This window comes from Canis lupus, chromosome 19, assembly GCF_003254725.2.
Source record: "Canis lupus dingo isolate Sandy chromosome 19, ASM325472v2, whole genome shotgun sequence".
Taxonomy (NCBI): Eukaryota; Metazoa; Chordata; class Mammalia; order Carnivora; family Canidae; genus Canis; species Canis lupus.
The window spans coordinates 19,320,226-19,343,459 of NC_064261.1; the positions used below are offsets into that span (position 1 = coordinate 19,320,226).

Consider the following 23,234-nt stretch of genomic DNA (forward strand, 5'->3'; position numbering starts at 1 on the left):
TGGTGGTTGTTCAGTGTGGCCCACCAGTCAATGGGTATTTAGGGAACCCTTACTCTGTGTATTACAAAATGTCTGAAAAGATTGCTGACTTTTCTGCTTTAGGGTATTGTACTTCGAAGTTTGGTGTCTATCCTAAGAGCCCAACTAGTGACCTGTTTGCTGTCTCTAGCCTGCTCTTTCCTGCCTGTCACTGAGCTCACCATCTGCATTTTCCCTGCCCGCACCTGTGCAGCTCCCCTCATTCTCATTCAGCCTATTGCCTGTAGGATTCCTCGGTGGATGGCGGTGCCCTACAGAAAAATGCCCATAGTGTCAGTTAGGTGGCACTTGGCAGATGTGGGCTTACGGGAAGATTCCTAAGTTTAAGTAGACTGCCCATTTGGACACAGCTTATGAAGAGGTCTGAGTATATTCCCAATTTCAGTGTTTTCTTGTCAAAATCTCTTCATAACTTCATATCTGTTTCTCTTCACTTCCTGTTCCCTGACCATAAGCAGCCTCTTACCAGAAGTTTTGACAAATTAGTTAGCCTCAAATGTTACGCACTCTTCATTGGAAATATAAATTCAATGAAACAGATACTGGTGTGTGTGTGTGTGTGTGTGTGTGTGTGTGTGTGTATGCTTGCTGCCTTTCCCCAGGATGTCTCATCCACCTTCCCAGCACCCAACAGATCCCTTTTCCCACCCTGATAATTGAAATCAATATTTTTGCTCTTCTGACTCGCACATCTTGCTACTTCCCACTTTGGCCGGTGCTCCTTTTGGTTTCTCATAGCAAGAAGAGAATATCTTCCTTTTTTGTCTTTCTAACACCTTATTCAGTATACAAATTAGCTTCTAAATACTGCATCTAAGATGATGAGCAATTCATGAATTATTTGATGCCATTTAGAAATTCTGACCAACTAATTTCATTTCTCTGATTTCTTCCAATGTTTTGTTATTTTATTGTACCTATGTTCCTAAAGTCGAGGTGTTCTTTTTGATTCTTCTCTTTCCCTCACTTCCTGCCTCCGACTCACCTGCACATTTTGGTGACTGTGACTGTAAAATATAGCCCATGTCCCATTACTCTTCATCGCCCCCACCAAGTTTAGGCCATCACCATGTGTGCCGTGGACAACTGCGGTAGCCTTCATCTGGTCTGATCTCCTTCATCTGATCATTTGAGCTTGTTGCTTTTACAAAGATGAGGTTGATTTTTGCTTTTATAGTTAACCCTTCCCTAATATCCATTTTCCACAAAATAGAATTTTTCCTTAAAAACAAACAAACATGGTTCAGACCGTGATCCTGGGCTTCTTAAAGGCATTCCATCATTCTCAGAATAGAATCCAAATGCCTTAATATGGTTTTCAGAGCTGTATGTAATCTGCCCTTTGCCTTACACTCTCCCCTCTGCCCACTTTATTCCACATTAATATCCTCTCTTTCATCCATACTCAGGTCTAGTGCCTCCTTTGGGCTTTTTACACCAGCTGTCTCTCTGCCCAGAATGCTCCTTCTTCTGACATTTATTTCACTGGCTTCCTCTGGTTCATATCTCAGAGGAAATGTCATTTCTTCCCAGAAACCTTCTCTAAATATTTCACCTTAAAGTGGTCACCACTTTGTCTCACGCAGGCCTATTTTAATTCTCTGTGGAGCAGTGGATGCCAGCCACTAGTGTTTCGTTATTTATGTTCTGTGTATGTGCTGTCACCTCCACTAGGATAAGGCTTCATGAGATTATCAGGGTCCCTAGAAGTGTGTCTGGCACATAGCAAGGACCCATGACAGATAGGTTGAGTAAAAAAAAAAAAAAAAATAGTGAATATACTGACATTATTGAATTCTGCTGCTTGGGTATGTAAGTTTTGTTTTTATAAGTAAGTTGTAAACTCCCATGATTTGTCTTATGAGTCCTCATCCCACCTAGTTCAGTTTGGGATATGGAATCAGTGCTTGGAGAATTCTGATTCTCTTCATTTTTATCTCTTTCCATCTTAGTTTTGGTGTCCTAAGAAGTCTATGGAGTATCTTACTGAAGAGTTCCCATCCTGGTTAAAATAACTATAAAATGCTAAGTTCAAAATTGACATACTGTAGTCTTAACCTCCAATGAGTCCACAACAACTCACCTCTTCTGTCATAATGATCATTTCCAAGGGAGTGGGAAGTGGGTTTGCTCATTAATAGAAATTCACATTAATACTCTTCTATGCTATTACCACAGCAGTGGGAAGCCCACTCCCAGGGCTAACTTACAGCACTAACCATTCAGTCCCTGAAATGGATGGACAGATTTCCATAAAAGTAGGTTGGTTTTTCATTTGTCTTTAGCCTATTCTTTTTTGTCTTAGAATTAAATACAGAGGAGCCCAAGTCATACTTTGCATCTTTGTGAAACTTAGTTTCTGTCTTTCTTTGCCAGCTCTCCTAGAGCTATGATGCACTTCCCTAGACCCTCAGGCATTCATGACTATAGGGTACCCAGGAGAACATCTGGGCCAACAAGCCATCAATGTGGATAGTTCTCATGCCTGCAGTGGAACTGTCCTGAGTTAGTGTGTTATTTTTTTTCCCACTGAACCATGCTTCCCAACCGTGGGGGTGCAAGAGAAGGAAATTCTATGGGGAAAAGAGGAGTGTTGCAAATAGCGCTCTTTGAAAAAGTAATCTGCTTGAGGAAATACTTGTTCTTGACTCTGTAGTCTTTCCCTGTGGTCTTAGGACATGATGTAGAACTGTAGGGCCCCTCTTCAAAATTCTTCCCAGGAATTTCAGTGCCTGCTAAGAAACATAGATTGTAAACCATTAGATAATGATCTTTTAGCTTTCTAAGTTTTCCCATCCTTTATAAAGCGATATTTTGCTCTGATGAACCTTCACAATTAGTTCCCTAGTGATCTCTCTTGATCTCTTACAAAAGTATTTTCTTACTCACTTCTTTCTAGACTATAAGTACCTCAGGAAGAGAGGACATCTCATATAACTGGCACATTGTACAGGGTCTTGCACAAATGAAGTGCTCAATTAAGACTTGTTCATTAACTCTTACTGATGCAGTCCTACTTCTGTGACTCAGCTCCTGGGCTCCCACCTCCATCTACCTCCGTTCCCGGCATCTACTTCCTCTCTTTTTCCTACTTTCTCTCTGATTCTTGCTGTGTCTTCACTCAACCTCTGTTAAGCACTTACTGTATGAGCCACTTGTTTCCTTGAATATTGTGTTATCTTACATTGCCGGGTACTTGTATCTGTAATTAATGTCCACTCAACTCAATTGTGAACTGCAAAACAGTCTGAATCCATTTTAAGCGTCTTTGTAATTTCAGTGTGATACACACAGCAGGGAGCCAGTATCTGTTGCCTGTGACAATTCATGTCTTATCTTCTAGGCTGATAGGTGCTATTGCTAGATGCAACTGGCACATTGCCGTGTTACATCTTAGCTAAATTTCAGCAGAGGATGGGGCGTGCAGTTTGTTAACTGCTTTGGGGAACATTGCACAGGAAGTCATTTTCATTTTGTTGCAGATCAACAGGAAATAAGGCTTAGTTGCCAAACTAAAGTAAGAAAAGCAACCAAGCATATTATTCCTCCCTTAGGGGCTTGCATTATTCCAGGAATCATTAGCTTCTCCTTCTCCTAAGATAGTGGAAATTATCCCAGCTATCTCAGTTGCACATGCAGAGGAAATTTTGATAGGAGGAAGATATTCAGTCCTTTGTCCCAGTTTTACTTTGCATTATCTTCTATGTTTCTCTTGAATTTACCGTATCTTCTAATTGCCTATCAGATGCATTTTAGGAGATCTACTCCTTCCTTTAGTAAAACGGGTCTGGCCTCCTAGATCTAAGACTACTCTTATCTATAGTACACTTATTTTGGCCATTTCTCTTGTTCATTATTCTTTTTTATTGGCATTAGTGTTGGTGGGAATACATGATTACTTATTCTAAAATCTGATCCTCTTTCAAGTTTATTCTGTAGGCATGACCATCTTTTAAAATTAGAGTGCCCTAGCCTCGGCCCCGTTGTGAACTACACACCATGAGGATCAGAGGGGAGGAGATGAGAGAATGGAAACTTTATTCAGATCTTTGGCATGTTTTAATTTTACATTGCTTTTTCATACTAATTTAATTTCCTTCCAGAATAAAAGTTGGCAATCATTTAGAGAAGTGGTAGAAGAGGTTGGAATCATTGCAGTTGAAACGCATGTGAAGGTCCCTAATCCATAGATTATTGACATAATGAACACTAAAACTCTTAATAATCATTCCACTATGTAATGACAGCCTGCATTTGGAGAGCTTTAGCCAGTGGATTGTGTGCCTAACTCGGATTCTGCTCTGCTGGGGTTAGCGCACTGCAGCTGTGCTGTGCAGTCATTGAGGAACTAGGGCTCACCTAGCACGTGCCAGAGACCGCTCCTTAGTGGGAACCAGTTCCTACCACCTGCTTCATTTCACCCTTTTCAGATATAGAAACACCCCCAAACCACAAGATGCTCTATTTCCCACCAGTTTTCAAGCACAGCAGAAGATATTTCCGTATGGATAAGAATGACCAGCTAATTTCAGTTAATGTTTTTGCCCTGTTTGCAAGACCACAGAACAGAACAACTTCTGAGAATTCAGCTTTTTTCATTGCTAAATGTCAGCCTTGAGGGAACCTGTATGTCCATGCTGGGCATTGTGCTCTTAAAATACACAGCCAGACTCCCTCGCTCACAGAGCAGGCTGTGGCAAACACAGGGGCCAGTCCCCCAGTGAACACTACATTTTTTTTCTTTACAGCTAGATTAAATGCTTCAGATTTATTATCAGATGTGGCATGGATGTTTCAAACAAAAACAAATGCCCTTGAGTTTAAAAATAGAAATTGAGAGACTAAATATTTGCACTTAAAAAGGAAAGGAAAAGAACACAAATCTCTGTGGCCTACCACTCCTTGAAGTCATCCTCACTCAATTATAATCATGCACTTTCCATTCCCTGTAATTAAACATTAGATTTCATTTACTCCAGATGCATTTGCCTCAAGTAAATTCAGAATGCCTATTCTTTCTGGTGATTGTAAATTTCATGTTTGTGGCCTACATTTGATTGGGTTGCACTGAATAGTTTTTAAGTGAATCTTAATGACATTACGGGTTTTTTTTTTCTTTTAATCGTTCACTTGGTGTGGCCTGTTTATACAGATGAATCTGATCTTACTGAGTTTTGCAAAATTTAATATCTATAAGAGCTTGACAACATTTTTTTACAAATATGTCACGTGCTCTTGCAAGGAACTTGCAGGCCCTTGGTGGTTGGCGGTGGAGGGATGGAGGGATTTGCTTTGATCCTATCACTCACAGGTAGCCTGAGAAGTTGGCTGCTGTTCTGAGGAATCCACAGTGCTGAGAATGGTCACAATGTCTTTAATATATGTGACACCTTCTATTCAGAGAGTCTTGGACAGTTCACAAAAACCTGAAACAACTTTTTATTTACCAGACTCGCAAATTCTTTACATTAGTGAGATAGTATAGCCAAACAGTAGTCTATAAAGGTGAGCATTTTAGTGGCATGAGATATTTCCCTCCTCTTAAGATTACCAATTAGGGTTGCAATTAAATACATCTAATATATTTTTTTAAAGAAGTAAAAAATTAACCAGGTTTATTTACTTATAATCATTGTTTACACAATTTCAAATAATGAATTTTTATGTTCACTAAGTGACCCAGGGGGTTAACCAAGATAGTAAATTGACTAGCCAATCTTATGTAATTAAAGATAAATCTTGTCAAATGACAGTAGTGAAGTTGCTGCAGACACCCCCTGGCAAGTTTTATTGCTTTAACCATATGATGTTTTTGTGGTGATAGAGGTCATCCTCTTGTGTTTAGTTGACACACTGGTAAATTATTTGAGCTTCCTTTAATTTTTTCCTGCTTACCATTAGACAATTTTACAGTTCTCAAACATTCACACAGGTTTGTGGTAAAAAGTTATGCCAGGTCAGCTTGACTGTTTTAACTACACTAAAGGCTCCATAGAATAAAATGTTTAAGTGAATGCTGAAAATAGTCTGAAAATGAATTACATGAAAAAAAAAAAAAAAGAATGAATTGCATGTTTTCAGTTGTCCATCATATGCTCTACTCCCTTCCCTTTAGGAAATATCACAAATGTTTCATAACTCTTCGTCGGTATGTTCTTCAAAACTGGTCTTGAGTTCATTCCCTGTGCTCTCTACTGTTTCCCTTTCGCTCTGTGGGATGGGGGAGCAGAGAGCCCTGTAGAGAAGGTGGAGAGGAGCAGGAGAAGCAACCGTGTTCATATAATGTTTCCAAACAGTTTGACCTTAAATATGTGGGTGGGAGAGTGTATGTATGTGTGTGCCATATAAATACAGTGCCCAGACCTCTCTCTAACTTTTTTAGTACAGAACACATGCTTAATCGTTGGATAATTATATTCCGAAAACAATTTCTCCTTTTCATCTAGGGCACGTGAGCGTTCCAAAGAATAAAGCTATACAATAATATAGATTATTCATATCTAGACTAAAGGTTGAGGTATATCAAATCATTAGACCATTTTTCTTTTCTCACTTCAGTCTTGGCAGGGTCTAAAAGAGTATGCCAAATATGAAAATACCTCTGACAACATGAACAATATCAGTTTTAGATTAGCATCTTTATTACTTGATTCATTAGAACTTTTTAATTGAAACAAAGTCAATCTTCTCAGTAATAGGGTAACCACCATCTACTTTTTTTGGGCTGTGGATAATTGTGGAGCCAAGTTGATTGATCTGCCTAGAAAAATAAAAATATTTGGAATCATCCTAGCAACTTCCTACTTCTGTTGAAACTAGACCCTTTATTATAAAAAGAGTGTGGTTTCTTGTTATACAGATAGGTTGTTGAGATTGCTACCAGCTGCCCTTGACAAAGAAATAATGCTGAAAGAGAAACGTTGAGAAGTGTTATTTAATTTAAACTTTTAATTTAGATAAGCTCTGCATACCTAGAAGCAACAAAAATAAATGAGAGGAAAAGTTATGCCATTAGAGGGCACTTTTGTAATCTTAGAAGAAAAGTCAGTTCTTATAGACTGGCTTACCCAAGTCTTATTCTTAAGAGGAATGTATTTTTAGTTGTTTATTTAAAATAACTAATTCTTAAGCTGAATGTCTGTGAGACAACATTTTATTAGTAGGGGGGGGAATCTATAAAATCTTAAAACAACCCTTTAAACAATATCTAAGTAAAGCTTTAAACCTGGATCAGTGAAGTTGTAAAAATATATACACTGCATAATATTTTTATTAGCTATCTTCAATGCTTCTTTTAAATACATTCCATTTAAGATAATTCTGACTGTAACCTGATCAAATCGATCAAATGATTAACTTTCTCTGATGACTGAGTATGCTTTTCCCCAACAATAGAGACTGTTATTAGATAACATTTTCAAAAAGATAATTCTGTAGAATATAAAGATCTGTGCTTTGGGATCATACTAATTTTTTCCAGTTTTATTGAAAGATAGTTGTCATACATTCCTGTGTAAATTTTAGGTGCATACATGATAGTTTGATTTATATATAAGATGAAATGATTACCACAATAGGCTTAGCTAGCATCCATCTTATATAGATAGAATGAAAAAAAAAAGAAAGGAATTATATTAATTTTAAACACTTATCCCAAAAGTGTCTTTTGCCCATAATACACAACAAGTAAAATGGTTAAAATTGTTTCAGAAAAAAAAAGTTTACCTGATAGAATTTTAACTGGAGGAGTAATGATTTTTTTTAATAAAGAAAGCAAAAGATAAGAGTTGAGTCTACTCCCTGTTGGAGTAATCTAAATAAAAACTTCTATCTAAGCCGGTAAAGTAGATAAGCCAGTAAAATAATTTAGTAAGTAAATCATTATGTCAAGAACTGTGAAGAGTTTGAGATTTTACTCTGCTTGTAAGCTAACAAGTCACCTGTCATACATAGTTTCATTGATGCTAGATGGCATGAGACTCCTGGGTCAGAGACAAAAGCTATATCAGTGCAACTCAGAGCAATAGTAGAATCCATGGTTTTCTCCCACTGGCTCCCTGACCCCCAGTTCCCACAGATGAAAAGAGGGCGAGACAGCACCAGCGCCGAAATAGGTTTTTTTACGAGTCCTGAGCTTGGGGATCTCAGATCTTCCATGGTATAGTGAGCAAGCCTGCTCTTGGCTCCAGAAACTTTATCTTCCAAGGCTTTTCATTATACAAACATCCTTGAGGAGATAATCTGGAACAAAGGCAGTTAGTTCTGCTCCCAAGAAGTGTAAAAACAAGCACAGAGACCCCTGGAGAATTCTCTCTCAACACTTATGTTGTAGAATCCTATCATCTGAAGCTGTTCACTGTTGTTTATTTATTTATAAATTTTAAAGTAGCTGATATGGAGAATATACAATAATTCTACTTTCCATATTAACTTACTCATGATAAATTGTATTCCTTATATCATATTATATTCATTATGTGATCTTACATGTCCAAGCCTCAATTTGATCATTTTTGAAATGAGAGAAATAATATTGCCTACATCATAGAATTGTTGCTATCATTACCTAAGATAATGTATATAAAACATTTAGAAGAGTGCATCACGTACAAAACAAAACTTAGTAATATTGTTGTTTTTAACTCAAAACTCATTTCTTATTTACTGATTTAATAAAGAGAAAGTTCGTCCCATGGAGGATGGCCTGGATGCTGGGAAAACCCTACCAATCATACCTAGCTACCTCTTCTACTCTGGAGCTGACCTAAATATCCCAAATCTCCTGGGGCATTGGGCAGCATGTCTTGCTGAGTTGTACTGTGCTACTCTACAGTGACAACTTTCTGGGCAAACATAGAGCCTAATGAGGTAAAGCTGCCCTGGAGTGGTTCTAGGGCAAATACATCTGAGTAGCTCATACTCAGTGCTGCCATAGCATGTTTGCTCTAAGTTCCTAATAATTATGGAAAGCCAAATTCTAACCATTTCTAAAGAGACGAATTTTACTATCCAGCTTCTTCGGCTCTCAGGAATCAAAGTTTCCGGGATGCTGCTATAAAGTAAGCTAGATAAATTCCATTATGCTGAAATAATAATTATTTCTTAATAGTGGCAGTCAAGCAAATTCTAGTCTATCAAATTGTTCATTTCTGTTAGCTGCAGGAAGAAGGGCATCAGAGGGGAGGGACTAAGGGTTGTGAGTAGAGGTCTCATTCAGTTTAGTCAACCATGTCCCTGTTGGTTTTAAAAAGGTTCACTGAGTTTTGATTTTGATCTATCTGGCCATCTTTTTTAGTTTTATGCTTCATCTGCTATTAGTAACTAATCTGAGCTCCCGCTTTCCATCCCCAACTTCTTAGATTCCATCCAGACAATCATCTGGATATCTGAGGTTCAGATTATTTGATGAAACTTAAGAAGGCCTGGTCTTACTTCTAAACTACTAGCTAGTTGGGAGGAAGAGTTGAGGATTCAGTCTCAGAATCATCATTTGTTTTCAAAGTTTAGAGATCATTATCTAAACCCTTCAAAAAATTGAGGTCTATCCAGGGTGGTGAAACATTGCCTTAGATTACCATCTAGTTAGCACTACAACTTAAAAGTCAGATTTCTTAGCTCTTAGTCAAGTATTCAATTACAATACAATTGAGCAATGAGGATGAGAAATAAGAACCCCTTCTTAGAAATTATGATGGATTTCTTGAGAAATATCATAGAGGACAAATGTTTGGGCTCTGCAGTAAGATCCACTTGGATTTATATCCTTTCTCTGCTTATGTAAAAAAAAGGTTTATTCTTATATGAGAATAGCATCTACTTCACAATATTATTGTGAAGACTAAATGCAATAATGCAGCTATGAATTTAACACCTTGCTTTGCACATAGTAACTCTCAATTACTGCAGATATCTTATATGGAAAACTTCAGAACACATGGCAAAAAAACAAACAAAAAAAAACAACCACCTGTTTGTTTGTTTCAACCACCTGTTTTTGAAAAAGGAAGTTAAATTTACTTTTTGAGTAAGCTCACTGTGAGAAAATTACTTCTCACATTCTCATAAAAAAGAAAAGCATATTCTCTTCAAAAAATATTTTTAGTTGTATGAATCTATTTTTGATAGCACTCCAAGAAAGATAAAATTAAAGTCAAATAATGGTTTGAGTAGAGGTGATCTCATAGCTATAGTAATGATGCTTTAGAAATAAAACTGATGTTCACATCATTTCAAATTATTGCAAATGTTTTCATTTGACTTTCCCACTATTTCAAGCACTTAAGTATAAACATACTATGTTTCCCAAATGCTTGAATTCCCTGATGTACATTGTCAAAGAGATAAGGGAAAACAACTTCTTACAGAGTTCTTTTTGTGAGGGAGAAGGGCACCAAACAAATCCTCAGAGGAAGCAAAACCTTTCACCAGTACTTGACATCAAAAGAGCTTGCCTACCTGAGGCTTCCTATTAGAGAAACAGACATGTAGATGATGGTATCATTGACAATATCCCTATAGCAGTGTGCAGTAGAGAGTGATCCATAATTACCCAATTATCTATAGGATCTTTGGTGAAAGTAAATTTGAATGCCAAAGTGGAACTCAATGAAAACACTTAGCAGGTGTAGTATATATATAACTGTACTGAAGGTTAAGACAAATGACATAAGTATACAATTTTCCAATGATCCCACCTGATTCAAGAGTGGGAATCCAGGCCCACTTTTAATATCATAAAAGCTTATATTTAAATGTTGTGCTGAAGAGTCTAGTAATGAATAATAATTAGACATCAGCAAATAATTTACCTTGTGATTTTGGACAAAATGCTTAACCTATAAAATAATTAAACCTCTCTAAAAACCTCTGTTTTATGAAAAAATGACCTTGGAAACAAGAATAATATTATACATGTATAATCCTTAGTCAAATTTCAAGAAAGAATAAAAATAATTGTGTGATGGTACTTTTCTGGCTCTCAGTGAGTCTATGTGTCTCTTTATGCTATGGTGCAATTCTCTGAGACATTTGTGTGCACATTTCTGCAAGAACCATATTGACTTCTGCCATATTGAAGTGGGAATTTTCTCTCTGAATATCCAGAGAAGTTGATGTACCAAGAGTCCTTTCATTTCAAAATCTTTTAATATCTGAAATTCTAGTGAATTTGTTGTCAACTCCATGAAATACTTTGGGACAAAAAAACAAAACAGGAAAGTTGTCTTCAAGATCATGTATGTAGGGCAGCCAGGTGGCTCAGCAGTTTAGCGCCGTGATCCTGGAGACCCAGGATCGAGTCCCACATCGGGCTCCCTGCATGGAGCTTGCTTCTCCCTCTGCCTGTGTCTCTGCCTCTGTCTCTGGTCTCTCATCTCTCATGAATAAATAAATAAAATCTTTTTAAAAAAAAAGATCATGTATGTATTCAAAGTACATAATGCAAATGTAACTTTATATCAAAACTAAAATATTCTTAACCCTTTAGAAAGTTTGCAACTTGCCCAAGTGTCTACCTGCAGAACTAATGTAAGCAATCATTTCTGTTACCTCAGGATGGTGCCTCTCCACTGGTGTCTGCTGTGGCTGCTATTACCACTCAGCTCAAGGACTCAGAAGCTACCCACTCGAGATGAAGAACTTTTTCAGATGCAGATCCGTGACAAGGCATTTTTTCATGATTCATCAGTAATTCCAGATGGAGCTGAAATTAGCAGTTATCTCTTTCGAGACACACCCAAAAGGTATTCTCTCTGCAGTACTTTCTTTATCAAAAGTTCATTTATTCATTTTTGACTCTAAAAAGCAAAGTAACAAAAAAAAATAAAAATAAAAAGCAAAGTAACCATTTAGACTCAGAATAAATAATTGGCAGTCAACCTCTGAATAGTATTGCCTCTTTTCTCTAAGAAAAGAAAATGTCAATGCAACATCTAATCATTAAGTAGAAGCTGTTTGATCTTTTCTCATTGTGATCTCTTTTGGGATGGAGAGGGCAATTTTTGCAGTTCTTACATTTTGGAATGATTATTTTCTTAACTTTGGGATAGTAGGAAATTTCTAAGAAGGATTCTTTAGGATCAAGATGAAATTAATCAAGAACAGGTTTCAAAACAGGGGCATAGGAAGATCCTGAACTCACCTCTTCCCCTTGCACAACAAATCTCCAGCCATATAGAGAACAATTCTCTCTGAAGAAGATCTGAAAACTAGCTGAATAGTTCCATCATACAAAGGATAAAAAGGCCACACAGGGATGGATAGGAGAGGCAGAGGCATGATCTTGCCAAAAACTCTACCCCCCTAGTGTGGCAACTTACAAACAGGGAGATTCTGAAAAATACAGAACACATCCTTGAGGAGCAAGGGGTCTGAGCCCCACATCAGGCCCCCCAACCCTTGGGACCTACACCAAAGGGACAAGCCCCAAAAACATCTGGCTTATGTCCAGGACACCCAAAAGGCTATGAGAAACTGATTCCACTTTTTCTTTCTTTCTTTCTTTCTTTCTTTCTTTCTTTCTTTCTTTCTTTCTTTCTTTCTTTCTGATTTATTTATTTGAGAGAGAGAGAGAGAGCAAGGAAGCAGAGGTAGGGACAGAGGGAAAGAATCTCAAGCAGACTCCCCACTGAGTATGGAGCCCAATGCAGGGTTCAAACTCACAACCCTGAGATCATAACCTGAGCCAAAACAAGAGTTGGATGCTCAACTGACTCAGCTACCCAGGCACCCCCTAAAACTCCACTCTTAAAGGGCATATGCACAGACTTACTCACCCCCAGGCCCAGTACAAACACAGCAAGTTGAAAAATGCCTAGACTGCTTGCAAAGGAGATTCACTGGCTAATCTTAAAATGTCTGCTGGAAGGTAAGGGGTCTCCTGGAACTCTTTCAAGGCATGGAAGTGCTGGCAGTTCTGATCATTTTTGCACTCTCCTTCTCCCTTACTAGCACTGTTTACCCCATATCACTACTACAGTCCCACATTACTAACCCTGGCAGGTGGGCTTGCCCCAGCCTGGCACTCCACCACAGCCCAAACAAAGCCATAGGTATGCACAGGCCACACAGGGGATGCCTTGTGAATTCCCAACTCTGGTGACCAGAGTGGTTACACATCTAAGCCCCATGGGACTGAAATAATCAGAGAAACAGTTCTTTGCAGGTTACCACCATGAAGATACTGCAGAGATGAAGACTGAGAGTCATCTCAGTCTTCTTGTGACCAATCCTTTAAGACTGGGAGAGATAGTTCTTTCACCTAATACATAGAAATCAACAGAGAGAGCAAAATGAAAGAACAAAAAACAAAAGATCAGAGGAATATGTTCCAAGTGAAAGAACAAGATAAAACCCCAGGGAGGAAAAATAAATAAATAAAATTTAAAAAACTTAATGAAACAGAGATAAGTAATTTACATGATAAAAATTCCATAGTAGTGGTCATAAAGATGCTCACCAGTCTTGGGAGAAGAATGAATGAACACAAAGGGAATTTTAACAAAGAAATAGAAAAATGTAAGAAAATACTAGACATAGTCATAGATCTTAAAAACGTAGTAACCAAACTGAAACATACTATAGGGGTTCAGCGACAGACTAGATAAACCATAAGAAAAGTTCAGTAACCCAGAATACAGGGCAGTGGAACTCACCTAAGCAGAACAGGAACAAGAAAAAATAATTAGAAAAAGTGAAGATCTTTTAAGAAACCTATAGGACAATGTATGATGGAACAACAGTTGCATACTAGAGGTCCCATAAAGAAAAGAGAGAGAGTAAAGAACAGAAAACTTATTTGAAAATATAATAGTTGAAAACTGCCCTAACCTGGAAGACAAAATATGCATCCATGTCCAGGAAACCCATAGTTCAAAATAAGATGAACCTGAAGAGATCCACACTAAGATATATTACATTAAAATGTCAAAATTCAAAGATAAAGAGAGAATCTTAAAACCAAAAGAAAAACGTGTTACAAATAAGGGAGCCCCCACAAGATTATCAGCAGATTTTTCAGCAGAAACTTTGCATGCCAGTAGAGAATGATATTATATATTCAAAGTGCTGAAAGCAAAAAACTCCCACCAAGATAACTCACCCAGCACAATTTTCAAAATTGAAGAGAGCTAGAGTTTTCCAGACAACCAAAAACCAGGGAGTTCACCACCACTAACCCATCCTTACAAGAAATGTTAAAGAAATGTCTTTAAATAAAAAGAGCACTAACTAGTACCAAGAAAACATGAAAGTAAAAATTTCCCTGGTAAGGTTAAATATATATTAAAGGTAGTAAACACTACCTTTTAAAAAAAAGATTTTATTTATTTATTCATGAGAGACACAGAGATAGAGAGAGGCAGAGACACAGGCAGAGGGAGAAGCAGGCTTCATGCAGGGAGCCTGACATGGGACTCGACCCTGTGTCTCCAGGATCACGCCCTGGGCTGAAGGCAGCACTAAAGCATTGAGCCACCTGGGCTGCCCGTAAACACTACCTTTAATCACTTTTAAAGCTAGCATGAAGATTAAAAGACAAAAGTAGTAAAAAATAACTAAGACTACAATAATTATTTAGAATATGTATACAAAATGATGTAAATGTGACATCAAAAGCATAAAATGTGGGACTGGGAAGTAAAAATGTAGAATTTCAGAATGTGTTCATACTTAACTTGATACCAACTTAAAATAGACTGGTATATATACATAGGCTTATATTTGTAAGTCTCATGGTGACCATAAAGCAAAAACCTATGGCATATACAAAAAAGATAATGAAAATGAAATCTAAACATAACACTCAAACCACAAGGATAGAAAGCAAGAGAAGGAGAAAGAACAGAAGAGATCTATAAAATAGCCAGAAAACAATGAACAAAATGGTAGTAAGTATACACCTGCTTATAATTACTTTAAACATAAATGGACTAAATTCTCTGGTCAAAAGACATGGAGTGGCTGAATGGATTGTTTTTTTTTTTGTTTGTTTTGTTTTGTTTTGTTTTCCATTCTATATGCTCCTAAAGAAACCTCATTTTAGATATAATGACCCCCACAGATTGAAAACAAAGGGATGGAAAAATATGTCCCATGCAGATAGAAACCAAAAGAAAATTGGGGTAATTGTGCTTATACCATACAAAATAGACTTTAAAACAAAAGACTATAATAAAAGACAAAGATAGGCATTACATAATGACACAAAGGTCCATCTAGCAAGAATATATAACATTTGTAAATATATTTTAAAAAATTTTTAACATTTGTAAACATTTATATACCCAATATAGATAGGAGCACCCTAAATATATAAACAAATATTAACAGACCTACAGGGAGAAATTGACAGCAATACAATTATAGTAGAGGGACTTAGCACTCCATATTCATTAATGGCTAGATCATCCAGATGGAAAATCAATATGGAAACACTGGCCTTAAATGACACATTAGACCAGATAGATTTACTAGATATATATACAAAACATTCCATCCATAAGCAACAGAATATACATTCTTCTCATGGAACATTCTCAGGGATAAATCATATGTTAGGCCAAGAAAAAGTCTCGATAAATTTAAGAAGATTGAAATTATATTAAACATCTTTTTAGACCATAATTGTATGAAACCAGAAGTCAATCACAAAAGGAAAACTGGAAAAATCACATATATGTGGAGACTTAAAAACATGCTACTTACTGAACAAATAGTAGGTCAATGAAAAAGTAAAATAAAAAGATACTTTGAGGCAAATGAAAGTGGAAATGTAACACACCAAAATGTATGCACTACAGCAAAAGCAGTTTTAAGAGGGAAGTTAATAGTGATACAGAGCTACCTTAAGAAATCAGAAAAATCTCAAATAAACAATCTAATTTTACCCCTAAAAGGGCTAGAAAAATAGGGATAAATGAAGCCCAGAGTTAAAAGAAGGAAGAAAATAATAAATATCAGAGTGGAAATAAATAAAATAGAGACTAAAGAGACAATAGGAAAGATCAATGAAGCTAAGAGGTTGTTCTTTGAAAAAATAAAATTGATAAACTTTTAGCTCCACTCACTAAGAAAAAAAGAGTGGACTCAAAATCAGAAACAAAAGGGAATAAGTTACAACTGATATCAAAGAAATACAAAGGACCTACTATGAGACTAGTAAGAAGAATTATATGCCAAAAAATTGGACAAACTAGAAAAAAGTGGATAAATCTGAAGAAACATACAATCTCTAAGACTGAACCATGAGGAAATAGAAAATCTGAATAGACTAATTACTAGCAAGAAGATTGCTAGTCCCAACCAACAGAAGTCCAGGACCAGAAGACTTCATTGGTGAATTCTGCTAAACATTCAAAGAATATCTAATACCTATCTTCCTCAAAATATTTCAAAAAATTGAATAGGATGGAATATTTCCAAACTGACTTTATGAGGCCAACACTACCCTGATATTGAAACCAGATGAGGACACCAAAAAAAGAAAATTACAGGCCAATATCACTAATGAACTTACATGTAGAACCTCTCAACAAATATTAGCAAACCAAATTCAGCAATATATTAAAAATATCATACACCACCATCAGGTAGGATTTATTCCAGGGATGCAAGGATGCATCACAAATCAATAAGTGTGATACCACATTAACCAAAAGAAGGATAAAAAAATCATATAACCATCTCAAAATATGCAGAAAAAGCATTTGGTAAAATTCAACATCTATTTATGATAAAATTCTCTATAGAGCATGTACAGAGAGAAAGTACCTGAATATGATAAAGGCCATATATGACAAGCCCACAGCTAACATCACACTCAATGGTGAAAAAAATGGTGAAGGCTTATTCTCTAAGATCAAGGATAAGACGAGGTTATTCTCTAAGATCAAGGATAAGACGAGGATGCCCGCTCTTGCCACGGACATTTAACGTGGTACAAGGAATCCTAGCCCAACCAATTACGAAGAAAATGATATAAAAAGTGTTCATATTGGAAAGGAAGAAGTAAAACTGTCACCTTTTGCAAACAACATGATTTTATATATAGAATACCCTAAAGATTCCACCAAAAGAAATTGTTGTGACTAATAAATTCAGGAAAGTTGAAGGATACAAAATCAGTATACGAAAATCTATTGTGTTTTTATACACTGATAATGAACTACCAGAAAGAGAAATTAATAAAAATAATTCCATTTACAATTGCATCAAAAAGAATGGAATATTCAATGTTGGAATTCTCTCAATAAAGTTTTCCAAACTTTAAAAAAAAACACAATGGAATACCTAGGAATAAAGTTAACCAAGGAAGAAAAAGACCTGTGCACTGAAAACTGACATTGGTGAAAGAAACTGAAGAAGACACACATAAATGGAAACATATTCTGTGTTCATGAATTGGAAGAATTAATACTGTCAAAATGTCCATACTACTCAAAGCAAGCTATAGATTCGGTGCAATCCCTATCAAAATTCTAATGGCATTTTTCACAGAAATAGAACAAAGAATCCTAAAATGTGTATGGAACCACAAAAAACCCTGAAAACCAAAGCAATCTCGAGAAAGAAGAACAAAGCCGGAGGTATTATGTTTCCTGATTTTGAACTGTACTACAAAGGTATAGTAATCAAAATAGTATGGTATTTGCATAAAGACAGATACATAGATCCATGGAACAGAATAGACAACCCAGAAATAAACCATGAATATATGGTCAATTAATTTATGGCAAAAGAGCCAAGAATATACAATAGGAAAAGGAGTTTAACAAATATTGGGAAAATTGGACATCCACATGCCAAAGAATGAAACTGGATCACTAAACCAAACATAGGTGGTAAGCTCCTTAATATTGGTCCCATCAATGTTTTGGGTTTGTTTTTTTTTTTTCTCCTTAAAAAAAAAAAATTGGCTCCAAAGGCAAGGGTAACAAAAGCAAAAATAAGTGGGACTACATCAAACTAAATGGTTTCTGCATAATGATGGAAATCATTAACAAAATAAAAAGGCAACCTAATGAATGGGAGAAGATATTTGTAAATTATATACCTAATAAAGGGTTAAAATCCAAAACATATAAAGAATGCATATGACCTATAAATAAAAACACAACACACCTGATTTAAAAATGACTAACCTTCTTTGAATGTTTAGTAGAATTCACCAATGAAGCCATCTGGTCCTGGACTTCTGTTGGTTGGGACTAGCAATCTTCTTGCTAGTAATTAGTCTATTCAGTCTATTATTTATTTTTTAATCAGGTTAGTCTATTCAGTCTATTAACCTTCTAATCTAAATGATTAGAAGAGGATATGAAAAAAAATAAAAAAAAAGAAGAGGATATGAATAACATTTTTGCAAAGAAGACATACGTATGGCCAACAGATATATGAAAAGATGCTCAATATCACTAATCATCAGGGAAATCCAAATCAAAAACATAATGAGATGCCACCTCATACCTGTCAGAATTATTATTATGTAAAAGGCAGTAAATAACAAATATTGGCAAGAATGTGGAGAAAAGGGAATCCTTGTGCACTATGAGTGGAAATATAAATTGGTACTGCCACTACAGAAAACAGTAATAGATTCCTCAAAAATCTGTAGAACTATCATATAACCCAGGAATTCCGCTTCTGGGTATCTCTCCAAAGAAAATGAGATGTTATGTAGAGCATAATGACTACAGTCAATAATATTATATTGCATATTATGTAACTTTATATGGTTACAGAGGGAAAGTAGACTACTGCGATGATCATTTTACAGGATATACATATATCAAATCATTATTTTTGTACATTTGAAACTAATATATTTCAGTTGTATCTCAACAAAAAGAAGCTAAAAGATATGTGAAATTAAATGAATACATATGATTCCTCAAGGGTTTACATTGTCTTAGAAGGATAGTCCTTTTGGGGTGCCTGGGTGGCTCAGTCAGTTAAGCTTCCAACTCTTCATATTAGCTCAGGTCTTGATCTCAGGATTGTGAGTTTGAGTCTTGTATTGGGCTTCATGCTGGCCATGGAGCCTACTTAAATTTTAAAAAAAAGATAATTTTTTTTAACAATATGATTATATTCTGAGAATATTAAAACAAACTTCAGTAAAAAACTATTACTGTTGGGATGCTTGGGTGGCTCAGTGGTTGAGCGTCTGCCTTTGGCTCAAGGCATAATCCCAGGACTCTGGGATCGAGTCCCACATCAGACTTCCTGCATGAAGCCTGCTTCTCCCTCTGCCTATGTCTCTCTCTCTCTCTCTCTCTCTGTCTCTCATGAATAAATAAATAAAATCTTTAAAACAAAACTATTACTGTTCATTTACCTTTACTCCATCAACAAATTGGGCTTACATAATATTTTGACCTTCAAAAATTATATATAATTGTTTATTCTTTCCTGGCTTTTTTCCCCACAAATAATGACTGAGGGCTTTGATATCTACATTTAGATGAAATGTCAATTCACACTGAGTTGAGAGTTGCAGCAACAATAGAAACATCATTTCTAGGAGTGAAATATGCAGTGGGAGGCACTCATAGACATTGTTGATATTACAACTAACGAAATTCCTGATAAAATTTAGCAGCTGTGAATAGCTTTTTTTTTTCATTAATTATGCTTATGTTTACACATAAATTTCAAAGGCTAAATGTTTCATGGGGTGTTTATCCCTCAGCTTTGGCCTTATAATTTGGGGCCATGTTTTCTTAGTTATTCATTACATTTCTGTCTCCCTCACCAGCCAGTAAATATCTGGAGCACATAGATCATGCCCTATTATCTCTGATTGCTGTTTTCTTCACCAAGTGCTTTGTGTATGTAGCCAACAAATGTTTGTTAAATTGTTAAAGTTTGTTCAGATTATCTTTTATACCTAATCATAAGTGCTTCCATATGAAAACGTTGAGTTAGAGGGACTCCTTGCTGTTTTATATGTATAATGAGTACCTTGTGGAACGCAAGAATTGTTTTGTCATTGGTTGCCTATAGCCTGTATTTAAGTTAGTAAGGCACAGTTACTTTGGGAAATAAGCTACTTTTTGTGTGAAATGAGAACAGAAGGTAGCAGATGAACCGACACATGGATTTCTACTTCAGTAGGTAGCTCTGCTAGCCACGTGAAACTCAAAACCTAGAAGTTTTGAGCACATTTTTACTTACATGATGCCAAACATTATTTTGTTGTACCTATTTCTTTGTAATATAGACAGATTCAGTTGTGTGTCTGTTGTTAATATATCTCATGCAACCTGGCCAAATGAACAAAATTCTATTCTCCAAAAAGTAGACTCAATTGAAAATTAAGTCATCTGACACCTGTCTTGAAAAATGCTTATGATATGTATAACTTCCTACGCAGTAAATACTTCAGTCATCTAGCTATTTTGTCTAGATGACATCTAAATTTATTATTTTATGAACATGTTGTTTTTACTTTTATAGAGTCTTTATTTGTCTCTTCTCACTGCCCTACTCCCACCCTCCTTCTTTTCATTCATATTTGAATGATGTGTGTGTGGGGGGGAAGTACTTATAGTGCCATTCAGGTTCTGTATCTTTAGATAGAAGCAGACTGTAGGTGTAAGTATATTGGAGCTGGAATAATAGGTTGATGTTAAGATTCTTGAGTTCTCCTCATTAATTTAGTAATTGATCATTTCAAAATATTTATCAAGTACCTACCACATGCAGAAATCAGTTCTAAATGCTGGGACCACAATGACAAGGCAAAACAACCCTAAGTGGTGCTTTATAGAGAAAATGACAATAAAATAATACAAATATACAGGCACAAATTTCAGTGAGTGCTCCAGGTGAAAAGCACAGGACTCTCTGAGAGCATATGAGAACCTGACCCCGAATTAGGAGTCAGAAAAGGCAGTCCTAAAGAAGCGACACTTGAGTATAAGTAAGGGCAGGGGGTGGCATTTCAGGCATATAAAACAAAATCCCAGAGGTTCCAACATGGGGTGGATTCTGGGAAACTAGGGGAGCCCCATGTGTTTCAGAGCACAGAAGATGAGAGGTCAGTGAAGTAGGCAAGGGCCCCAACACTGAGGAAGTTTTAGCCTCTGCAAACAATTAAAGACTTTTCCCCAAAAAGCTGAAGTCTAAATGTATTAATCAATTCATTCACCAAATACTTATTAAGAATTACTTTAGTCTGTAAGTCTTCATCAATGAACTGAATATCCTGAGCTCTTATACCTTCTATTCTAGTTAGAGGAGATGGAAAAATAAAAAGGTAAACAAAGAAACATGTAATATGCCAGGTAGTGATAAGTGCTTTGAAGACAAATGAAGTGTGAAAGAGAACTTCATGGGCAGGAAGGTGATATTTTCCATAAGGTGTCAGAGTAGTCCTGTTAAATGATTAAAAACTAAACCAGGGATTTTTTTTTTTCCCAGTGACTCTTGCTTGCAAGTCTTAAAATGAATGATCTCAGTCTGAATTGGCTCACTTCTCCCCAGGTATTTTTTTGTGGTTGAAGAAGACAATACTCCATTATCAGTCACAGTGACTCCCTGTGATGCACCTTTAGAGTGGAAGCTGAGTCTCCAGGAGCTGCCAGAGGAGGCAAGCGGGGAAGGCTCCGGTAAGCAGCGTGATCAGTTTGGCCCCAGACCTCTGAATGAATAGCTAAAGGACCTATGAAATATACAGACCTCTGTCTGTACAAAAAAGCAGCACAGATGCATAGGTGAAAAAGCTGGAGACTTCACAATGGAGATGAGAGAAATGACAGATGGCACCAAATGACAGTGATTTTGGTAACATAACCAGTTAAGGGAGACAGACATGGAGCCCAAAAGAGTGAGAAATGGAGGTTTGGACTAGCCTCTCTAGCCGTGGTTTGCAATCTCACCCAAACATTGGAATCAGCACTGGGAGCTTTAAAAACGACTGGTGCCTGGATTCCACCCTTAGAGGTTCTGATTTAATTGCCCTGTCAGTGTGGCCAGGACATAGGGCTGTTAAAATCTCTCCCTTGGTGATTCCAATATGCAGCCAAGATCTCTAGGGAATAAAGGATGATGCCAAAAAGAGGAGTTAAAAGGCATTTCTCACCATTGAAATTCGAGGATGACTAGAAAGTCAGTAGGGGGTATGTTAGGCATTTAAAGAAGTTGCAGATTGTGGAAAGCAGATACCAAGATACAGGAAAATGAGAAAAGCCCATGTGAGGTCCCAAGGTGACCAGCTCCCTTTAAGGGGCAAAGGCATCACAGCTTAAAGGTGAAGGCTGGTGACTGGTGCCATGCAAAGGATGCTAGCAAGCTGCTCTACTCATAGTGATGAGATGACAGAGGGAGTTGGAACCAGGAAAATATAGGAAGTACATCATCAAGGGAGACAGAGAACAAATAACTGCATGAGATTGTTCATTTCATGATTTGGGAATATGAAATTCTACATCCCTCACCGAGCTTGCAGTATTAAGCTGAACAAGGTACATTCCCACTCTCACTGCTCGGTCCTTCATCAGGTCCTCTACGCTTATCTGGTATCTATGTGATATCTAATATTAACAATAAAAAAGGTAGAAAAATTAGTTTTTCAATACAACCCTCCTATTATTCCTAGGCATATGTTCTCCATGCTGAAAATTAGGTACTCTTACTGGTGCTTTATATTTTAATGAGAAACTATCCAGTCCTAGTAACAAGGGTAAAATTAGTGAAATGGCCGGCCATCAAAAAGCAATCAGATTGAATCCTTTTGATAAGCAGATTGACAGAAGGGATTAATCTCTAAAAGGTTTACAGTCTTTGATCTAAAACTTCCAGTAATTGAAGTCTATCCTGAAGCCTAAATTTAAATTCAGAAAAAAAAAAAAATATATATATATATAGGCATCATCTTAAATGGTCAGAAATTGACCAACAGTATTATTTATATATTTATGAAAATATTGTTTTTTAAAAATTATTTTATTATATAATAGAATTAAGCAAGAAAGACAAGATTCAAAAATGGAGGTTGTCTGGGAACATACATGTATGAGAATAAATGTTATTAAGTTATAGAGAAAGATGAAAAAGAATAATATCAATTGCATAAAATATGTGAAGGACGGAATGGAAATGAATCAAAATAGGAATGCCTGGGTGGTTTAGTGGTTGAGTGTCTTCCTTTGGCTCAGGTCATCATCCTGGGATAGGGTTGCATTGGGCTCCCTGCA

At 36.5% G+C, this 23,234-nt stretch overlaps 1 protein-coding gene across 1 annotated transcript in view; it reads left to right on the forward strand.

Moving 5' to 3' along the window:
- The window catches only part of NDNF (neuron derived neurotrophic factor), a 40,376-nt gene that overhangs the window by 14,591 nt on the left and 2,551 nt on the right, over positions 1-23,234 (forward strand). The window contains exons 2-3 of the mRNA XM_025420492.3: positions 11,592-11,780; positions 21,523-21,647. Coding sequence (XP_025276277.3) covers positions 11,593-11,780; positions 21,523-21,647 — 313 coding nt within the window. The 5' untranslated portion in view covers position 11,592. The remainder of the gene's footprint in view (positions 1-11,591; positions 11,781-21,522; positions 21,648-23,234) is intronic.